Source organism: Lytechinus variegatus, chromosome 3 (genome assembly GCF_018143015.1).
Source record: "Lytechinus variegatus isolate NC3 chromosome 3, Lvar_3.0, whole genome shotgun sequence".
Lineage (NCBI taxonomy): Eukaryota > Metazoa > Echinodermata > Echinoidea > Temnopleuroida > Toxopneustidae > Lytechinus > Lytechinus variegatus.
In genome coordinates, this window is record NC_054742.1 from 40,882,334 (window position 1) to 40,901,812 (window position 19,479).

The 19,479-nt window shown below is 37.7% G+C and overlaps 1 protein-coding gene across 2 annotated transcripts in view; it reads left to right on the plus strand.

The window, feature by feature from the left end:
* Positions 1-19,479, plus strand: part of LOC121411028 (zinc transporter ZIP10-like) — a 64,317-nt gene that overhangs the window by 35,981 nt on the left and 8,857 nt on the right. For both annotated transcript variants that reach the window (XM_041603490.1, XM_041603489.1), the window contains one exon: positions 17,685-17,820. In XM_041603490.1, the coding sequence (XP_041459424.1) occupies positions 17,685-17,820 (136 nt within the window). The remainder of the gene's footprint in view (positions 1-17,684; positions 17,821-19,479) is intronic.

Sequence of the window (19,479 nt, forward strand, 5' to 3'; positions counted from 1 at the left end):
ATTATTAGGCCCTGCAAAAAAGCAGGGTTATCCCACCAATTGCGGTGCTAAGAGCAATAGTACGGGGTTAAGATCGCATGTGTAAAATGAAAGTGGGCGAAGCTTAACCCCGTACTATAGGTGGGGCTAAATGGCAATTTGGCCCCACCTATAGTACGGGGTTAAGGAAATTGTAGCGTGTGTAAAAAGTGTACGAGTGAAGCACTTGTACTACGAATGATCGACAAAAACCACTAGTCCGGGGTTAGCGAGTTTCGTGTGTAAAAAGCAAGCATTCCTTATCCGGGGTTAGCAATAACAATTTGGCATGTGTGAAAAGGAAAAAAAAATAGTATGGGGTTAAGGATAGTACGGGGTTAGCGATAGTCCGGGGTTAAGAAAATCCTGTGTAAAAAGGGCAATAGTTATCTCAGTGGTATTAAAATGATTGGTTAACATTGGTTTGACTTTTAAAAAAATCTGAGCTAGAAGGTCACTTGTCACCTGTGTCTGTGATGTGTTACAAAAATGAAGCCCAGAAAAAATTGCGTTTGAAAATAATTATTCAGTGCTTCAAAAATTGAAATATAAAGTGACCGGAAACACCATGTTAATTTCATCCCATACACTAATGTGTACTATTTAGGCGTCTATAAGACGCCTATTTACAAAATCAGGGTTTGCCTTGTAGTTTTAGCTTTTCATTCTCAATAATGGTTGTTTTCAGGGTTTATTAGTTCTAATACATGCACTTGTACACATGTTTCATCTTGGTTTGAGAATTTTTTAAATCGGCTGCTAACAAAGTTAAACAATACCTTTAAGACGAACTACATGTATGTATAGCACATACACACAGTCAACAAGAGACAATAAATAGCGTTGGTCAGTTCTCTCCCCCTTTAAAAGGTTAAAATTCACACCAGCTGAAAATTTTTCTCTCCAATTAAGCTTTTAATTTCTGTTATGTTTTCAAGTATTTTATTAATGTTTCAACAATGAGATAGGAGAAATGCTTGTAGAGATCTGTAAATGCTCTATTGAGCACAGTTGATACAAAAGAATCAAAGCCATGACTAATAGGTTTCCACTTTAATCAACAAAGCTTTTCTGGATGATGTAATAAGTGAAATACATGATTGTTCAACAACAAAAGCACTATCAATGAATTACCTAATCATTATTTCCTTTTCAGAGTATGAGAGAATGGTTCCATTGAAAGTATCAATGAATAAAACAATGCTTTGCTCCTTTCTGAGAATGAGCTACATTTATATTTTGTGGTATCTATGTGAATGTTTTTACTGCTCAAATCATAACATGAGGCATTTGTAAATACATAAAAGCTGCAAAAAGTATAGATTTAGGCGCCCTATTTCTTATTGCTTTTGATGAGGAGAGTATCGAGAGTGTGTTTCCCAATCCCAAATTTATGAATTTGCAAATACTTTGGGACCCAAAAAATGTAATTACTAAAGCAAAATTAAAAGTGCTTATTTTAGTATTTAAATTTCTGTCAATCTCACCGTTTTCTGGAAGTGAGCTATCAATGAATTGCTTGTAATATACTACTGGCATATGATGTCATATTCTCACAGCATCCTCCCTCAGAGGATATAGGAATCTGTGTATAAAACGTAATAAACACATGCAAGGCAATGGCTTCAGCCTCTCAGATGGTGGCACGATCAAGGTCTATTGCTTGTAAGATATAGTAGGGATACCAATTTTCAGATAAGTGCAGGCATTCCTGCTATTGCATCATACAGGGTGCTACATAACTTTTTAGAAGCACTTGCCTAGTCAGGCAAGTTAATTGTTAAGTAGTTGGAAATGGAATATACTTTCCCAAAAATCTATTTCACTTGCTCGAAAAAAACCCTTGGAAAAAAAGTCTTACGTCTTCAAAGGAAAGTTTTGCAGTTATTTAAACCATTGAACTTTTCCTCTCTTTTGACATGAACTAATCTACCTTGTTATTGCATTTGTTTTTCCAAAGTGATTTTATCCTGCCTGCCATGACCAAAATTAGGGTTAATGTCAAATCGACCCTAATTTTGGTCATTCTACTGTGAGAATTCTGCTTGCCCAATTCGACAAGTAGTGATGGTCTTTACTTCAAAACACTTGCCTTTCTCTAACTTTTACTTGCCCCGGGCAATTGGGCAAGTGCTTATGTAGCACCCTGGCATCATATTTCCAGTCAATATTTATTTAACATTGATATTATGACTAAGAGGTATTAGATTGGCATATTTTCAGGTTTCTGGGTCAAGGTCAAAGGTTATTTCAGATATTAAAGAAAATATAATCATAAATGAAACCAATGTTAGCTGCATATTGGATATCACAAATGTTTTAAAAATTAAAACAAGTTCCTTTTGTCAAGGTCAATGATCATTTGAAATCAATGAACTGTATGCAATTCAATATGGCAGTGGTAAAATATAATCTTTCAAAAAGAGAGACAAAATATTCATTTTAGAATAAAAGCTTGCAAAGAATTCATTTTTGCTACTACTGAACAATAACTTTGAATGTTACCAATATCTGAGGAAAACTGAGTTGTGATGTATGTTGTAAATTTTTTTTTATTATTTCATTTTAATTCGAGAACAAATATAATACTGATCACATCATGAAATGAAATATGAATACTCCTGTGATATTAGAGTCGCATAAACTTTGTGAAAAAAAATCAAAACTGTCACCAATCACAATTTGATTCTTGCAATCGTTTCCAGTCCAATAAACCATAAAATTGATAATGCAATAGAATAATATTCTTTTAGTGCCTCCAATTGTAAAGTTACTGTCATTCATGTTTCAGTAAATAGTTGTGGCTTATAGAGGAATTCATATGACATATATGCGATCGATTATACAGAAACTCAAAAGAGAAACTTATGAATAGGCCTGTAACATTGACATCAAACTTCAATTGACAACCTATCTTTCTAATTTTCCAGTATAGTGGCCGCACAGATATGTTGTTGGTGCTGACAGTAGGCAATTTATCACCTTTTCAGATTGTGATGTCAATCATTGGTCCAAGATGTAAATGTGGTGTTTTTAGATTGTGCAACGCTGCTGCATTACCCGTTGTCACAGGTCTTCTGTAACTGCTATGTTTAGTGTCAACATTTGTGTGGCCACTGGCCGGTATATACATGTACATGTAAGTGTAAGGTAATCAGTAGAAAATTTGATTTTGGGACATTAACTCTTGAGAGGCAACTTTTCCCAACATGTACTCAGTTTCAATATAGGTGCCGCTTTTCTGACAGCGACAGCAGCAGTGGCATTGTCTACATTGAAATCTTAACCAAGGTTTAATTTTTAAATAGTTATTATCATATCAATGGTGTTTTTGTGCACCATTATTAATCTATGGGTGGTTTCACATGCTCACATTTTGCGTTATTTGAATGATCATTCAAATGACGGTATCAAGGTGTTTTCCAATGATGATATTTCTAGAATGATGGAACAACCTCGACCTCCAAGACGTAAGTTTTGGGCGGAGCTTGCTGTGACCTTTCAACCACTTCCGCAGAAAAATGTGCCATTTGCTGCTCAGTTTACCATGCATGAGTGATTGATGTGGTACTCAAATGAAGCCACACCTCTTTAATATAGTTTGTGAAACATAAAACCGCAGAATTCGCAAAGCCTCCTCAGCAGTGTGAATGGGATATAATTCTAGCATCATTACAAATACAATCCTGCATCCAAAGATTTTGCGCTCGGCTGAAACCTCTCTTAGTTGTTTTCAAAGTCAGTGCTACTGCTATATTGAATTGCATAATGCAAGCGAGACTGTCAGAGGCATTCCACTTGTTGAAATATAAGTCACTCCTGTTATGATTTGATCCACTGTCAATCATTTTTTATTGTTAACGAAACAAATATTGAACAGTGTGCTAAACAAACAATAGGAGAGATAATTAGATTCATATGTGTTTGAGGAGCTGTACTTGTAAAAAGGGTTTAATTACAGGAGAAGGGGGAGAGAAAATTTAAAGGTCAATTCCACCCCAACGAAAAGTTGATTTGAATAAAAAGAAAAAAAATCAAACAAGCATAACACTGAAAATTTAATCAAAATCGGGTGTAAAAATAAGAAAGTTATGACATTTTATAAAGTTTCGCTTATTTTTCACTTTAGAGTTATGTGTACAACTCAGTTTATATGCAAATGAGGGAGTCGATGATGTCCCTCACTTACTATTTTGTTATTATTTGGATTATACAATTTTTCAATTTTTACAGATTTGACAATAAGGACTCTTTTTTTTTTAACCCACAAAATAATAAAACAATGATGATTACACATGTTCACGGAAGAACATGAAATTTCGTTTCAATACGACAATGAGGAAAAAATGAGAGTATTCGTATTCTATGTAATGAATACAAAAGAAATAGTGTGTTGATGATGTCATCAGTCTCCTCATTTGCATACCGACCAGGATGTGAATATGTGGTGAAATTAGCGAAAGTTTAGAATGTCATAACTTTCTTATTTTCATCCGATTTTGATGAAATTTTCAGTGTTGTGCTTGTTTGATTTTTCTCCCTTCATTCAAACCAACTTTTGTTGGGGTGGAATTGTCCTTTAATTTCCAGAGACATTGTAGTTGATAAGCATACAGATTTCTGGATGTTGTTTTTATCTTTCAGCAGTATGTTATTATGGACTTTAATTTCACCTTATCCTGTATATTTGAAAACAATGAAAAAAATAAGCTTGGATTAATATTGATACAGATACAAATTGCTAGTCATGTTCATGGAATGATTATCTGTTATAGTCTACTGTAAAACAAACAACAATGTAGCACTTGATAAACATGGATGATATCTTCAGTCTAGATTCTCACCCATTAGATTTACCTTCCCACACACAATTGATGTGTATTCTCCACTACCTAGTAAGAGTTTCCAAGCTAGAGTTGCTAAGTGCTTTTCGATTAATTCTTTATAAGGTCATGGGTAACAAAAATGCACAAAAGAATGTGCTAAATATTTGATTTTTAAAAAGAAATATTAACTCTTTGTATAAATGGTCAACAAACATCTACATGATGTATAATTATTTTTTCTTAAAAGCTATGCCTAGCTACAGTATTACAGCACAATTCTGTTCTATGAAGGTTGACGGGATGGACTGGTATGAAAATATTTAATCTAAATAAATAGAGAAAAATTCACAGAGCAAAATGCTGAAAATTTCGTAAAAATCGGATAAGAAATAAAAAAGTTATTGAATGTTAAAGTTTATAAATATTGTGTGAAAATAGTTATTTGCACATCGTCATGAATATTCATTAGGTGTGCTGATGATGTCACATTCCCACTTTCTTTTTTTTTCTTATATTAGTACATGAAATCATAAATGTTTCATATCTTTCATACATCTGTAAATGATGTGTCTTTGTTATGATGAAATAAGTTGCAGCAATAGATAAGTAATGCACTTGATCAGTTGTCAATCCAATTGTTTTAGTTGGTTGAAAATTTGAATAGACCTAATTTCATATATTAAAATACAAAAGAACAAGTGGGGATATGACATCAGCCCACCTAATGAATATTCATAAAGACATGCCTAGAACTGTTTCACCGGAATAATGCAATTCTTTAAAATTCAATAATTTTGTTATTATTCGATTTTGATCAAATTTTCAGCATTTTGATCTGTGAATTTTACTCTATTTATTGAGATAGAATGTATCTCTAGCCTGTACCATCCCTTTAATTGAAAGAATCAAAGGGTGATTTGGTGATTAGAGCACTTTGACCATGCTTTGACTGCAACTGGAAGGTTATACCAATGAATCAAAACATATCTACCCAGGCTTAGTGTTTACACATTGACTCGGCTCGCGTGTTGAATCCGCGAGCCAGGTTGAAGACTGCGAAGAAGGGATCAGAGATCGCGTTCATACGTACATATGAAAAGGCGAGTTAAACACGGCTCGCGGATCTCTAACGGAAGAAGAATTATGACGTCGCAAATTAAAGGCGGGAAATTCACCGCCGGAATCGAATCTTGTCCTTGCGAATAACAACAATGCCAAAAGTGAAAGCGCGCGCAGTGACCTAGGTCAAGAGAGTTCGACACGGCTTTCTGTTTACACACGAAAAAATTGCCGAGTCCGACTCGGGTCGTGGGTTGAAACCTTCGATTTTGTAGGATCGATAAAGCCGTGTTCGACACGGCTCGCGGATCACTCTGATCGCGTTTACACAGCATAAAATTGCCATGTTGAGCACGGCTCTCGTGTTCAACCCCCGAGCCGAGTAAACACGGTAGTCGCCTATTCAGCCAGGGTCAGGCACATGACATTCTATGGCAGTATATGCTTAAATACCATTATTCCATTAATTGCTATTCCTTTCCCTACCCACTTAAAGGACAAGTCTACCCCAACAGAAGTTGATTTGAATAAAAAGATAACTTCCAACAAGTTTTATCTAAAAAATTCATCAAAATCGGATGTAAAATAAGAAAGTTAATTTCACAAAAACAGTTATATGCACATCCTGGTCAGGATGCAAATGAGGAAACTGATGATGTCATCCATTCACAATTTCTTTTGTATTTTATTATGAAATATTCTAATGTTCTCATTGTCAAGTGAAACAATGATTAATTCCTCCCTCAACTTGTGGAATTAGTATTGTTTAATACTATATGGCTCATTTAAGTTGGTCCTTATTGTCAAATATGTAAAAATGAAATATTGTACAATTCAAACAATAAATAACAAAATAATGAGTGTAGGACATTATCAACTGTCTAATTTGCATGTCACTTAATTATGCATAACACTGTTATGTGAAAAATAAGCGAAACTTTAAAATGTCATAATTTGTTAATTTTCCATCTGATTTTGGTGAAATTTAAGCGTTATGTTACTTTAATTTTTCTCCATTTGTTGAAATCAATTTTTTTCTAGGGTGGACTTGACCTTTAAATGTCTTGCCTGAACAAAGTTTGATAGAGACCTAGTAATCACTTTAGCTCTTATACCCCTTCATAAACCCAATTATGCAGCTAATAGCAGCATAATTTGGTCGTAAAATCGGAGGAGGACCAGAGTTATCCGCATTATTTTGATGGTGCTATTATTTACTACACTGCGCTATACTTACCTATACCATCTCATCAAATTGCTATTCGTTACCCTGACTCGAATAGCCACCGGTAAAAAACTCCCCGAAAGAGGCTAACTGCAATCAGATAGCCTGGGAAACCCGTCACGGGACGAGACCCATAAAACCCCCTCGCCACATATAAGCCTCCTCTTTCGTTACCGCGACGTCGTTGAGTACACTCGAAACGTTTAGCCACCGCGCAAAATTTTTTTATGAATCACGATGTCTGAAGAAATAACTGAAATAAACATTATTATTTTCCAACCCTAAAGATCCCAATAAAAAGGGGAGATCAACTCGGTCAAGATAAAGCCGAGGGCCATTATCTCGGTCAAGACAAAGCCGAGAAATAATAACAGCACGATGATAAGGCGGCCAAGATAAAGCCGAAGAATAAGAAGTCTAACACTTATAATCCGGCCAAGACAACGCCGGCTAATGACACTACACAATCAGACACCCAGCCCCTTAGGCGGGAGGTAGACAAGGGTACGGATAAATCGGAAGAGGCTGTTTACACTCCTTCCGATCGGGGTAACTCCTCATCAAAGAGTATAGGGCGGGCAAGAAGAAGCCTCGCGATGACCACTCGTGTTCTTATGACAATCAGGCTCGAGTTAACGACCCACTACAACCCCTATATTTTATAAGAAGCTTCGACTGGCCCGGGATTGTGACCGGTCAGTCCATTCATTGCCAGACCCCGCCGAGACGGGTCATCATCAGTTATCTATAGTACAGTCCACCAGGTTGGTGTATCATCGTACTTGTAGAATTGTGCAGGAGTTCATACAGTGCTGTGGAATTAAGATCTATTCTACGTACATGCGGTCTAAAATAATAATTAAGAGAAATTATTAACAATTGTAGTAGTTGGATCTTGGAAGCCTTGCAGGCGATCCTCCCCCATCGGGTGCTGCAATCGACCCATCCCGACCCCTAGCCGCCCGAGACAATGAGCTAATGAAAACTCGACTCATTCTAGACCATAATTCAATGCTCTAGACGTAGAGAGAGAGGCCTAGATCGCCTCATACAGATCGCGGAGTTGGGGCTAATGATAACTCGCCTCGTACTAGCCGTAGATAATAGGAGTTTTCCATCGTGGGAGAATCTGATTCGGAATTCGATTACCACCGACCCAATTCATTAGAAGAGATTGGGGGCGATTTCCCCCCATCAAATTCTTATACACTGTAAAAAAAAAACAAAAAAAAAAAAACGTGATTTTACAGAAAATAAACAGAAGATTATGCAGAAAGCAATAACAGAATCATTCTGTAAATTCATTAAACAGGAACTTTTCTGCAATTCAACAGAACAGACTCTGCTGCAGGAACTTCTTTTATTTTAAGGATAAATTTTCTAACAGTGTAGCAGCTCCTTGCATTCCCTGAAAGCTGCCCAGCAAATGGGATTCTATCGAAGAGATTCACCATTAGGGGTACGAGAGAGTTCTGGCTTACTCAAACGCGATACTCCGACTAGTGGGAACATGCCTTTTAAATACTGCCCTCATCTTCGGGCCGAAAACAGTATACCAGTAGCGTATAGGGCACATGAGAGTAATTCAACCGCGCGCAAAGCATGCCGGACAGGCGTAAGATCACATGACTTTATTGATTAAATTAATTCATTAAAAATAGATCAAATGTTTGTATATCAAAAGAAAAACGATAGACATAATGCTATGTTCATACTCTTTCATAATCAAGGCGTTTGGGAAGGCTAGACTGCATTTTTGTATTTCATTTTAATCATTATTACCCACAATGCAGTTCTATTTTTTCTGGCGATGAACTGGCCGAAATTATGGTTAGTCTTATTTCAGGCCATTTAACTTTTGATTGAGCTGGTCAAGTACCTGATTAACATATCAAGTCTTAATGTACTGTTAATTGTGACTAATGTCAGTGAATTAAAGCAAAATCTATCGAGGGATTGATTTTTAATGATTTTTTGATGAGCTATGATATAACACGTGAGTGAATGGGGGTCTGTAATACTCATGTGTGCCCTATATCGCGACTACAGTTCTACACTATCGTTGCTATGGCTGGGCGTCGTCTGCTAGAAATCGGTGGTGAGAATGCTTCAAACAGTTTTATGCAAAGTGATATAGGTTATGTTCAACAACAGTTGATAAGTATATTACTCGGCATTTAGTGCATTTATCGCTTACTATGCTGGAATGACGCTTTCAAATGTATATTCAATGCTTATCATTTATCATGCAGAAATGCGAGTTTCTACTGCCAATAGGAGATCTGGTTGGTTTGAGAGTGTGAAATGAAACAAGTACTAGTAGGAACTTCAAAATGATAAATAAATTCTAATTATCATCAGGATTCCTATTTTCAATATTTAGAGCACGCAGAGAAAGAAAGATGAACAAAATATTAAAATACATAAACTTGTCTCAGTCAGATACATCATAGATTGCGCACTTGAATACTATTCACTTCATTGAAAGCTACAGGAGGGGGACTGAGGGGTGCTGAGTCGGGGTACATACCCCCATCCTCCTGGCTTGTAAGCAGGGCGGGGTTGATGCCTATAACACCCCCCCCCTTCTTCCTCCAAATTAACGGTTATAATAGGGAAGAGAGGCGAATGAGCAAAAGAAATGCTTACAATCTTTGTTATCAATTTTCTTTTATTTACTTTGTTTATTCTTATGCGAATACATAGGTAATAAATCACCTCGAACGAAATTAAACATGTAAACAAGAAGTTGTAAATCCACACAATACATATTTAGCCAATTGATGGACATCAAGCAAGTAGAACTTGTAGCTGCAATACCATAGGAAGCGCACAAAATATATAAATGGAACACTGCATTTTTACATTAAATTGAGGGGTGTCTAATGAGACGTTTTCTTTTCTTTTACACGTTTAGTCAGATTAGGTATTGAATGCAAGGTATCAATCTCTTCAGGAGAACTCACTCTTTCTTTTGAGACCAAAATTTTCAACTTTTCGTCATTTGACCCACAGTATAGGGCACATGAGAGTAATTCAACCGCGCGCAAAGCATGCCGGACAGGCGTAAGTAAAGATCACATGACTTTATTGATTAAAATAATTCATTAAAAATAGATCAAATGTTTGTATATCAAAAGAAAAACGATAGACATAATGCTATGTTCATACTCTTTCATAATCAAGGCGTTTGGGAAGGCTAGACTGCATTTTTGTATTTCATTTTAATCATTATTACCCACAATGCAGTTCTATTTTTTCTGGCGATGAACTGGCCGAAATTATGGTTAGTCTTATTTCAGGCCATTTAACTTTTGATTGAGCTGGTCAAGTACCTGATTAACATATCAAGTCTTAATGTACTGTTAATTGTGACTAATGTCAGTGAATTAAAGCAAAATCTATCGAGGGATTGATTTTTAATGATTTTTTGATGAGCTATGATATAACACGTGAGTGAATGGGGGTCTGTAATACTCATGTGTGCCCTATACGTAGCGAATAATGAGCGAGAGAGAAGTCAATCTTCCGCCTGAACTCGTCCGTCTGCGATCAAGATGGACGTTCCGTATATAGATCCTGCTTTCGGGACGTCCGCTCCCAGATAAGCAACACTCTCGGCTTATACCCATCAGTAAAGAAGTCTCGAACTTTATCGGTTTGCCGCTCAAGACTTTGAGGATTTTTTGTGCATCCCTTCGGCCCCGGACGTTGCTTTCCGTGTCGGGGATGCGGGAGCGAGGAAGACTAGATCGGGCCGTAACCCTCGCCGCGGCACTGGTTACCACTCAGCCGACTATCAGCTTACAGTTGCAGCGCTGGACGTGGCCGCCCGGAGCGGTATGGTTTTCGCGATGTACTACTAGGGGTATCTGATATCCGCTCGTAGTGAAGCTGAGCGGCTTGGACTGAGTCTCTACCAATGACAAGAACTTATTGCTAGAGTCACAAAATCGCTGATCTCCAGTATGAGCAAGCAGCAATCAACACTGCTAATATGCACAAGGGCAAGGAGGGCTAAAGACTAGATGCTCTAAAGATGATTGAGAAAGGGGCAGCTACTGAGCTGGACTTCTCATTCTCAATAAGCTTCCTTGCGAAGGTAAGGACTTGTTTATGGACACTTTCAAGAAGTATTGCACAAGTCTTTTTCAGCCAACACCACAGCTGACAAGACATTTTATTAGCTCTCCTCGAGTAGACCTAGTCCGCCAGGCCCTAGTCCAGGCCCAGACCAGAGACCTCCATACGCTAGCTCTAGCTCCATACCCTAGACCTATAATGAACTTAAAGGGTCATCCCCCTCTTCCCTCGCTCTGGTAGCGACGCCAGGAATGAAAGGGGCCGCTGGGAAAGTCATAGGAATCCTCATGGTGGGGGACGGGGCCGCCAGGCGTTCTTTCAATGCACCAAATTCAGGGCCCCCACTCATAACCGGGACTTATGACAATCTAACACTAACCCTTCCCCACAAGCAGTAGGGAGAAGACTATTTCTTTGCCTTTTTCATTATTTGAAATCTGTTCCAAGTCCACAGCAATATGTAATATTGAGGTGTTCATGTGCCAAAAAAAAACAACAAAAAAACTACCCTTTCATATCAGAAGAACATAGAAAGGAGGAAATAGTGGTGATGGATGAGGTTGTCAAAATCATACCAGGCAAATCATACAGGCATAATGGTAAAACTTGCCAAACTTGGGTTACTTACAAAGTTGCGTTCACTTGTATAGAATGTAGTCCTAGTAATATTCTTGATAATTTTGTGGCATCTGAGGTATATATCTACACTATTTTTGGCTTATAAAGCAATGACAGAAGTAACTTGTAGATGTGGTTTATGGAGTGGTCTTTGGATGCTCAGACAGTCTTGAGATCTCAAACCAAGGCCTGAGGGTGGTGAACCCTTAAGAATTGCTGCTATTGTCCATCAGTTTCTACCACACTTGCCACAATGATATCAGCTTCTCCTTGGAAATATTTATGACATAAATCTACTGTGTGTTCCAATGATAAAGATTCCCATACAATCCCAGAGTTCTCAATCAGGGATTGTGATTAAGATAATATTTTAATGTTCGTAATAGAAATCTGAGTTTAGAAATATTCCATAATTCTTTTTACCCAATTTATTGTGAGCCCGGCAGCCACTGTGCAGCTCCAGACCGATGAGGCTCTATACTCTAAATGTTGAACGCCGAACAGGGTGGTAGCAAATACCCCCCCCCCACACCTGTTTGTGAGAAGTACATTCTACCAACTGATCCAACTAACTGGTTCTGAAAGTGTACAAGGGGTGGTCAATTTTTTTGCCTACATCAAATTGAAGGCCAATATGGTATCTCATATATTTTGCCTGCAACTTTCATCAGGAATTGGTTAATGATAATAAATCAGTTCTTGTTTAGCACATATCACATTATGTCCAAAGACCTGGATATTATTACCCTGGGGTTTCGAGGAATAAAGTCCTGCCAGGTACCCATTCATCTCTCTTGGATTGAGTGCTGCGCAATGTGAAAAAAAAAAAAAAAAAAATTTGCTGAAGGTAATTATGCCATGACTGGGATATGAGCCCACGACCCTCAGTTACTAAGTTGGAAGACTAATCCACAGGGCCACAACGCTCCACATCATCTGTACGATATTCATTAATATGCAAATGTCATTGGTTTGATCATGAAGCCCTCGTATGATATCAAATAGTCCCTATGGACCTTGCAGCAATCCAACAACTATCAAAAGGGTTGAGCAAGTGCTGTGTAAAGAGGTCTCCATCCAAAATAACTATTTGAAAAGGATAGAAAAGACAATTCTAGATTTGTTAGGGATTCCACCAGAAAGGTTATATCTTATGATATGACAGGTTTGTTCTCAAACCAGGGCCCTGTCTTACAAAGAGTTACGATTGATCCAATCAATCGTCCAATTCATCGTAACTATATTGAAATCCATCAGTGTCGTAAAATTTTTTCTACAGGAAATTTGCATAATGTCATTTGTAAACAAGAGAAGCTCATTGAAATTTTAAGAAAACAATGCATGAATATACATCATAATTAGAACACTCATGATTCTAGACTCCAGAGATACTTCAGATGGTGTGGCAGTTTACAAATTGATCCAATTTCTGCCTCTTTAAGTCAGATAGCAGATTTATTTCCTTTATTATTTGATGAAGGTTTATCAGTCTCTTTTATAAGGGGTTACTGGTCAACCATAGCAGCCATTCATTCAGGCTTCTATAATAGGGAAACTACCTCAATTCAGCTGTCCTTACCAGACTAACAAGATCCTTCTTAACAGATTCCTCCCAGCCGAAGACTCTTCCCCAATTGGAACCTGCCAAGAGTCCTTCGGTGCCCTAGCCAAATTCCCCTTTAAACCCATAATTGCTCCCTTGATCTTTCCATTAAGACAGCCTTCTTGTTGACTATAGCTTCAAGTCTAAGACGTAGTTTGCTTCATACACCACGGTGAGACCGGGTCATATTCGTTGGGAGAAGGACAGAGTCCGCTTGATCCCTAGACCTGATTTCCTAGCTAAGAAATAGAAACTCCTAAATCCTGTGATGTTGTTCTTCCAACCATTAGGGGGATATCATGGCTGAATGGATAACGCACTTGACTAGCGTCCTTGGAGTCCCAGGTTCAAGTCCTGGGGTGAACAATGTGATTTTACAGTCTCTCGTCAGTTTCCGAAGATAGGTTATGTTGTCCCGTACGTGCCTTAAAGTGGTACATTGATTAAAGTACATCCGCACTTCCCACCAACTGTTCATTAGTTCAATAGAACCTCACAGCCCTGTTAATCCAATTACAATTTCTGGAAGGTTAGTGCAGGGGATCAGGTCAGATGGAGAAAATGCCATTTTATCAGGATCCTTTAGAGCCCAAGATTCACGGAGCATAGCAGCATCTTGGGCACTTTTCAGGGTACCTCTTTGGAGGAGATCCTCCAGGCATCCTATTGGACCTATTCAATATCTTGTATCTTATTACTTATTTGATGTAATAGCCAAGACACAGGTTTTGCCTTGGCGGTTCTTGTCTTGTCCTAATTTTTCCTAGGCTATTTCCAGTTGATATATTTCATTAACGTGGTTGATGATTCTTATCCCTTTATTACAAGAGTAGCTTCTCCAGTTGGGAGACTACTCCATTTTATAGTAAATCAGTTTCTTTATCATTGTTTTGCCTACTTGTCTGGAAAGGGTCTCGTTTCTGCCCCTCCTCCAGTTTTTCCGTGCTATTCTAGCAATTTGATGAGATGGTATAGGTAAGTATAGCGCAGTGTAGTAAATCAGAATGCTCAGTAGTGAGCATATTATTTACTAACAAGCTATACTTACCTATAGCTCCCCTCCCGTCCTCCCCAGCAGACCTCGCCCCTCCTTGGCAACGAAAGAGGAGGCTTATATGTGGCGAGGGGGTTTTATGGGTCTCGTCCCGTGACGGGTTTCCCAGGCTATCTGATTGCATTTAGCCTCTTTCGGGGAGTTTTTTACCGGTGGCTATTCGAGTCAGGGTAACGAATAGCAATTTGATGAGATGGTATAGGTAAGTATAGCTTGTTAGTAAATAATATGCTCACTACTGAGCATTCTGATCCGCATAATAGCAGCATCGGGACCAGATTTTGACTTTATGAATGCATTTCCAAATAATGCGGATAATTGCCATGGTGCGGTCACAAGGTCACCCTTTTCCAACACCACCGCATCGGAGGGGGCGTGTCCAGTTGTCATGACGATTATCCGCCTTTTTCAGGACATGCGCTCGTAAAAATAGTGCAGATTATTTTCGGAGTTTGTGAACGCAATTTTTATTGAATCATCCGCATTACTCTTAGGCGGCTAATTGAAGGTGGGTTTATGAAAAGGGTATTAGTCTGTTGGTCTGTTACAACATTGTTAAAAGTTTTTTGTTTAGCTTGCTCCCTTTTCTTTATTCCTGCATCAACTGTGTTCATACTTGGTACAAAAATCCTTAAGTCGTACCACATTTCTGGTGATGAAGATGGTGAGGTCAAAGGTCATATTGGGGTCAAATGATGCATCATTTTGCTTGTTACTAAATTGTTAGTATTTATTTAACTCTCATTTCATTATTTCTGAATTGTTAATACTTGGTACAAAGGATCTTTGGGAAAAGGTCATGTAGCGATTATGTGTTTCTCTTCACAGGTTTTCAGTTTAAAAAATCATGTTATTTTTAAGTCCTCATTTCCTTATTTTTGATGTAAATATTCATTGTTTAAACTTCAAACAAATAATCATGAAGTATTGTCACATATATTCCTATAAAGCTCATATCAAAATCCATCTTGGGGTCATAAAGGTCAGTTTGCATTTTTTTATTGATTGCAAAATCAGGTGAGACTTGTGTTTTGTGGACTACCTTGTTTTTCTTATCACCAATATATTTGAGTTCTGCTTAAATGACAACTCTCGAAATAGAGATTTGAACTATTGATATCACTACAAAGGGTAACACGATAAAATGGCCTACATGGCTAAATTGTCAGTGTGTGCATCTCGGTTAGAATAGGAAGGTTGAAGTGGCATAGACTAAAAGCTAGACACCTGGGAGTCACTTAGCCTGCATGCTTTAAAAGTACATGTCATCATTAGGGCTGTTATCAATTATGTCTTTATTGCTAGTCCTGTTGATAATCGCTTGATTTTTGCCACTTAGCGATATCAATAACCTTTCTCTCATTGTCTATAATATTCGCTATTATGTAGGAACACGGTGATTTTCCGTGATTTCACAGAATTCACAGAAACAGCCCTCTGAAAGTGGCTTTTCAAACAGAAAATCACAGAAAGCATATTTTTCCTTAAACTGCTCAGAACAGAAACAGAAATTACTCCAAAATCTCAACAAAATACAAAATAATAGCCACAAAACACGATCTCACCCCCACTTCGCTATTTAAATAGCTAAGTGGGGGTGAGATTGTGACAATCCAAAGATCGTGACTGCACTTGATTCCATTCGATCAATTAAAAAACGTCACAAGCGCAAGCCCAATTGTAGCAAAGTACCAAACATAGAAGGCAGCTAGCATACGTCCAGCCTAGCCATGTGTTGCTTCCCTCTACATTCCAAGATGTACAGCACGATATCAAAGTAGCTGATATGAGAAAGACATTGACTGCTCAGAATGATGTCCAAAAAGCCCCCAAATTATCGATAAAACTTCATTCAACCCTTACATAATGCTAATAACGTGAAAGTTGAGGATGTATTTATGCTGAATATGTTAAAGGATGTTATGTAATCATTTACATCCGATAAACGCAGATTTTAAAGCGTTCTTGGTACTGTGGCAGATACAAATTTTAACCAACGGGAGTATGTGACATCGCTGTAATGCATGAAAAATGCGTATTGATTATGTTCTTTTGTCGATAGTTATCGATATTTTTGGCATGATATCAACAGAGAATTTTCTTAAAGATAACAGCCGAAGTAAATCATACTTGTACAAGTTATTTTTATTCAGTGAAGTAAGAATGAGCTCAAAAACCCACTCCCTTCTTTTGCTTACTCTTTATGTAACCCTGTTTCTGAGGCATGGAGATAGGTGCTGCCCAAAGCCTGGCTCATAGTTGTGCATTTTGGGCTTGCATTCAGCAGTGAATTGCCTGAATACCGACAATCATAGCCAAGGGCGACAAATCACAATTAAATGATCTAGTACGAGGTCAGTATGCAAACTAACACAGAGGCCTGGCGTTCTAGCTTAGTAGTTTGAAAATTTTCAAACATCTCCAACGTACTGAACGTGACCAATTTCTATACAAGCAAAGATGAGTGGCAAGGACGTGAAAGGACGATCAATAGCAAGCAGCTTACGCAGGACGACGTAGCATTACTGCTCCATTTTAAGACTTGCAACGCTATATGAGCCTGTACCCAAAATTGATTGAAAGCGAATATTTTGTTACATAGTATATTGCACTAGGGTGCTTTCAGCTAATGCAGCAATACTCTGCTTAAAAGACAAAAATGTACATGTTAGCCAGGTTTGAGGTGCCAGTCAACACATAAAACAATTTAGTTGTTAATTGCATTGTGATTTTATCTACCTGTATGTTGAAGTTGATGCACTGCATGATGATCAAATTAGCCATCATTGTGACTTGTGCACCTATGTCTGTAAATATACATGAAGGTAAAAAAAAAAGCTTGCATTATGTACATGTAGTGTGGATATATGAAGACATGCTATCACTTAGTTGGTTCATTTAGTTATGTCATGTTCAATAGATGACCTTTGTTATCTCTTGAAACACAAATAAAGTGAACTGTTCGATAGAAGGTATTCTATATCTTCTTTCAGAGACCCTAGTCAAGATGGTAAAAAGAGATGGATTCAAATACTTGTAATCAATATGCTTTCAGTAGCGAGACTTGTCTTAAAATGTGATTGTGTAATTATATTCATGAGACTAATTAGGTGTATTCTGTGTCTGGGCATTGATTCCACACACAATATGTAGTATAATGATAACACTGTCTCTTTATTTTTTATTTGTTTATGGTAGGAGTCAAAGCCATCTCTTTCAGAGGAGGGAAACCAAAATGGATCGGGGAGTCAAGACATAGGAGAGAGGCTATGTAACCATAATGATACAGCAAATGAATTGATTCCCATGATGCATCAGAGAGGAACAGATGAAGGTATGTCCTAAAGGTTGTTTGGTGTAAATTGACAATCTTGTGTCCTGTGCATCAGTTTCTTATCAACACCAGTCAAAATGAATACAAAATATTACTGGTTCTTTTAGGGGAGGGGTAACTGGTATGATGGCAGTCAATTCTCAGATTCCCACAAAATACAATACCATGTTTATTATTGTTTCTTTAGGTATTTCATGGTAATAAAGGAAATGTGAAAAGGCATTTGATTGAGTAGGGGCAGTGGAAAAAGGGGTTGTATAACTCGTTAGATAATGGTCAGTCCATTATTTCAATTTGAATGAAATGAAAATGACACGTTACTGTTTCTTTAAATATCAACAGGTAATATAGAAAAGTTGAGAAAGGGCATGTGATAGGGGAAGAGAGGGAGGGGACAGGGAAGGAGTATAATGCAGGGCTTAAATTAATGCAAGGTCATGGCCTCCAGTGCCCTCAGAAGTAGCCTTGATGCCCTTACAAACATTTGTAGACTTAGGGCAAAAAAAATGCTTCCCTTGTTTTTGTCTCGCCTGCATAGCAGAGCGAGACTAAACGCGCCGCTTTTCTGATGGCGGCGGCGTCTTCAACAATGAAATCTTAACCAAGGTTGAGTTATTGAAATGTCATAACTTAGTTTATGAAACTTGAACATGAGGGTTATTAAGTATTACTGAACATTCTGTGTGAGTTTCAGGTCACGCGACCAAGGTCAAAGGTCATTTACGGTCAATGAACTTAGATCATGTTGGGAATCTGTATCAAAATATTAACCAAGGTTAAGGTTTTGGAAACATGTCGTCATAACTTTGAAAGTATATGGACCTAGTTCATGAAACTTAGACATTAGGGTAATAGTGTATCCGCCTGAGTTTCAGGCCACATGACCAAGGTCAAAGGTCACTTAGGGTCAGCAAACTGGCCATGTTGGGGTTATTTGTGATATTGTCATACCTTTGAATCTTTATGGGTCTAGTCATGAATTTATATATCAGAGATCAGAGCAATTAAGTATCCCTAAACATTCTGTGCAAGTTTCAGGTCACATGAAGGGCAAAAGTCATTTAGGGTCAACAAACTTAAATAATGTTGGGGGTATTTGTGGAATTATCATCATAAATTAAAAAGTTTATGGATCTAGTTCATGAAACTTTGACATAATAATAATTGGCATTTATATAGGGGGTATCATTCTACAACTGCTCAAAGCGCTTCACAATTATCATTACCCGGTCACTGGATTCATAGCATTTCAAGCACTGGATTCATAGCATTTCAAGCAGCCTGTTAGGTTGCTTTAAATTAGAAATGTATCCCTGATTATCCTGTGCACATTTCAGGTCACATGGCCAAGAATAAAGGTTAATTAAGGTCTATGAACTTATGTCATGTTAGGGGTATTTGTTGAATTGGCATCATAACTTGGAAAGTTTATGAATCTACACATGAAGTTCATGAAACTTAGAAGGGTATTATAATCAAGTATGAATGATTGATTTCCACACGTCTTAGGTCACATGATCATGATCATAGGTCATTTGGTCAATGGACATAGTATTTTATTCTCATAAGTGTTTTCTTTTGTGAATAATTATTCAGTATGTTTTCAAAGTCAGCATTGCTGCTATATCGAATCACATAATGCAGGCAAAACTGCCAGAG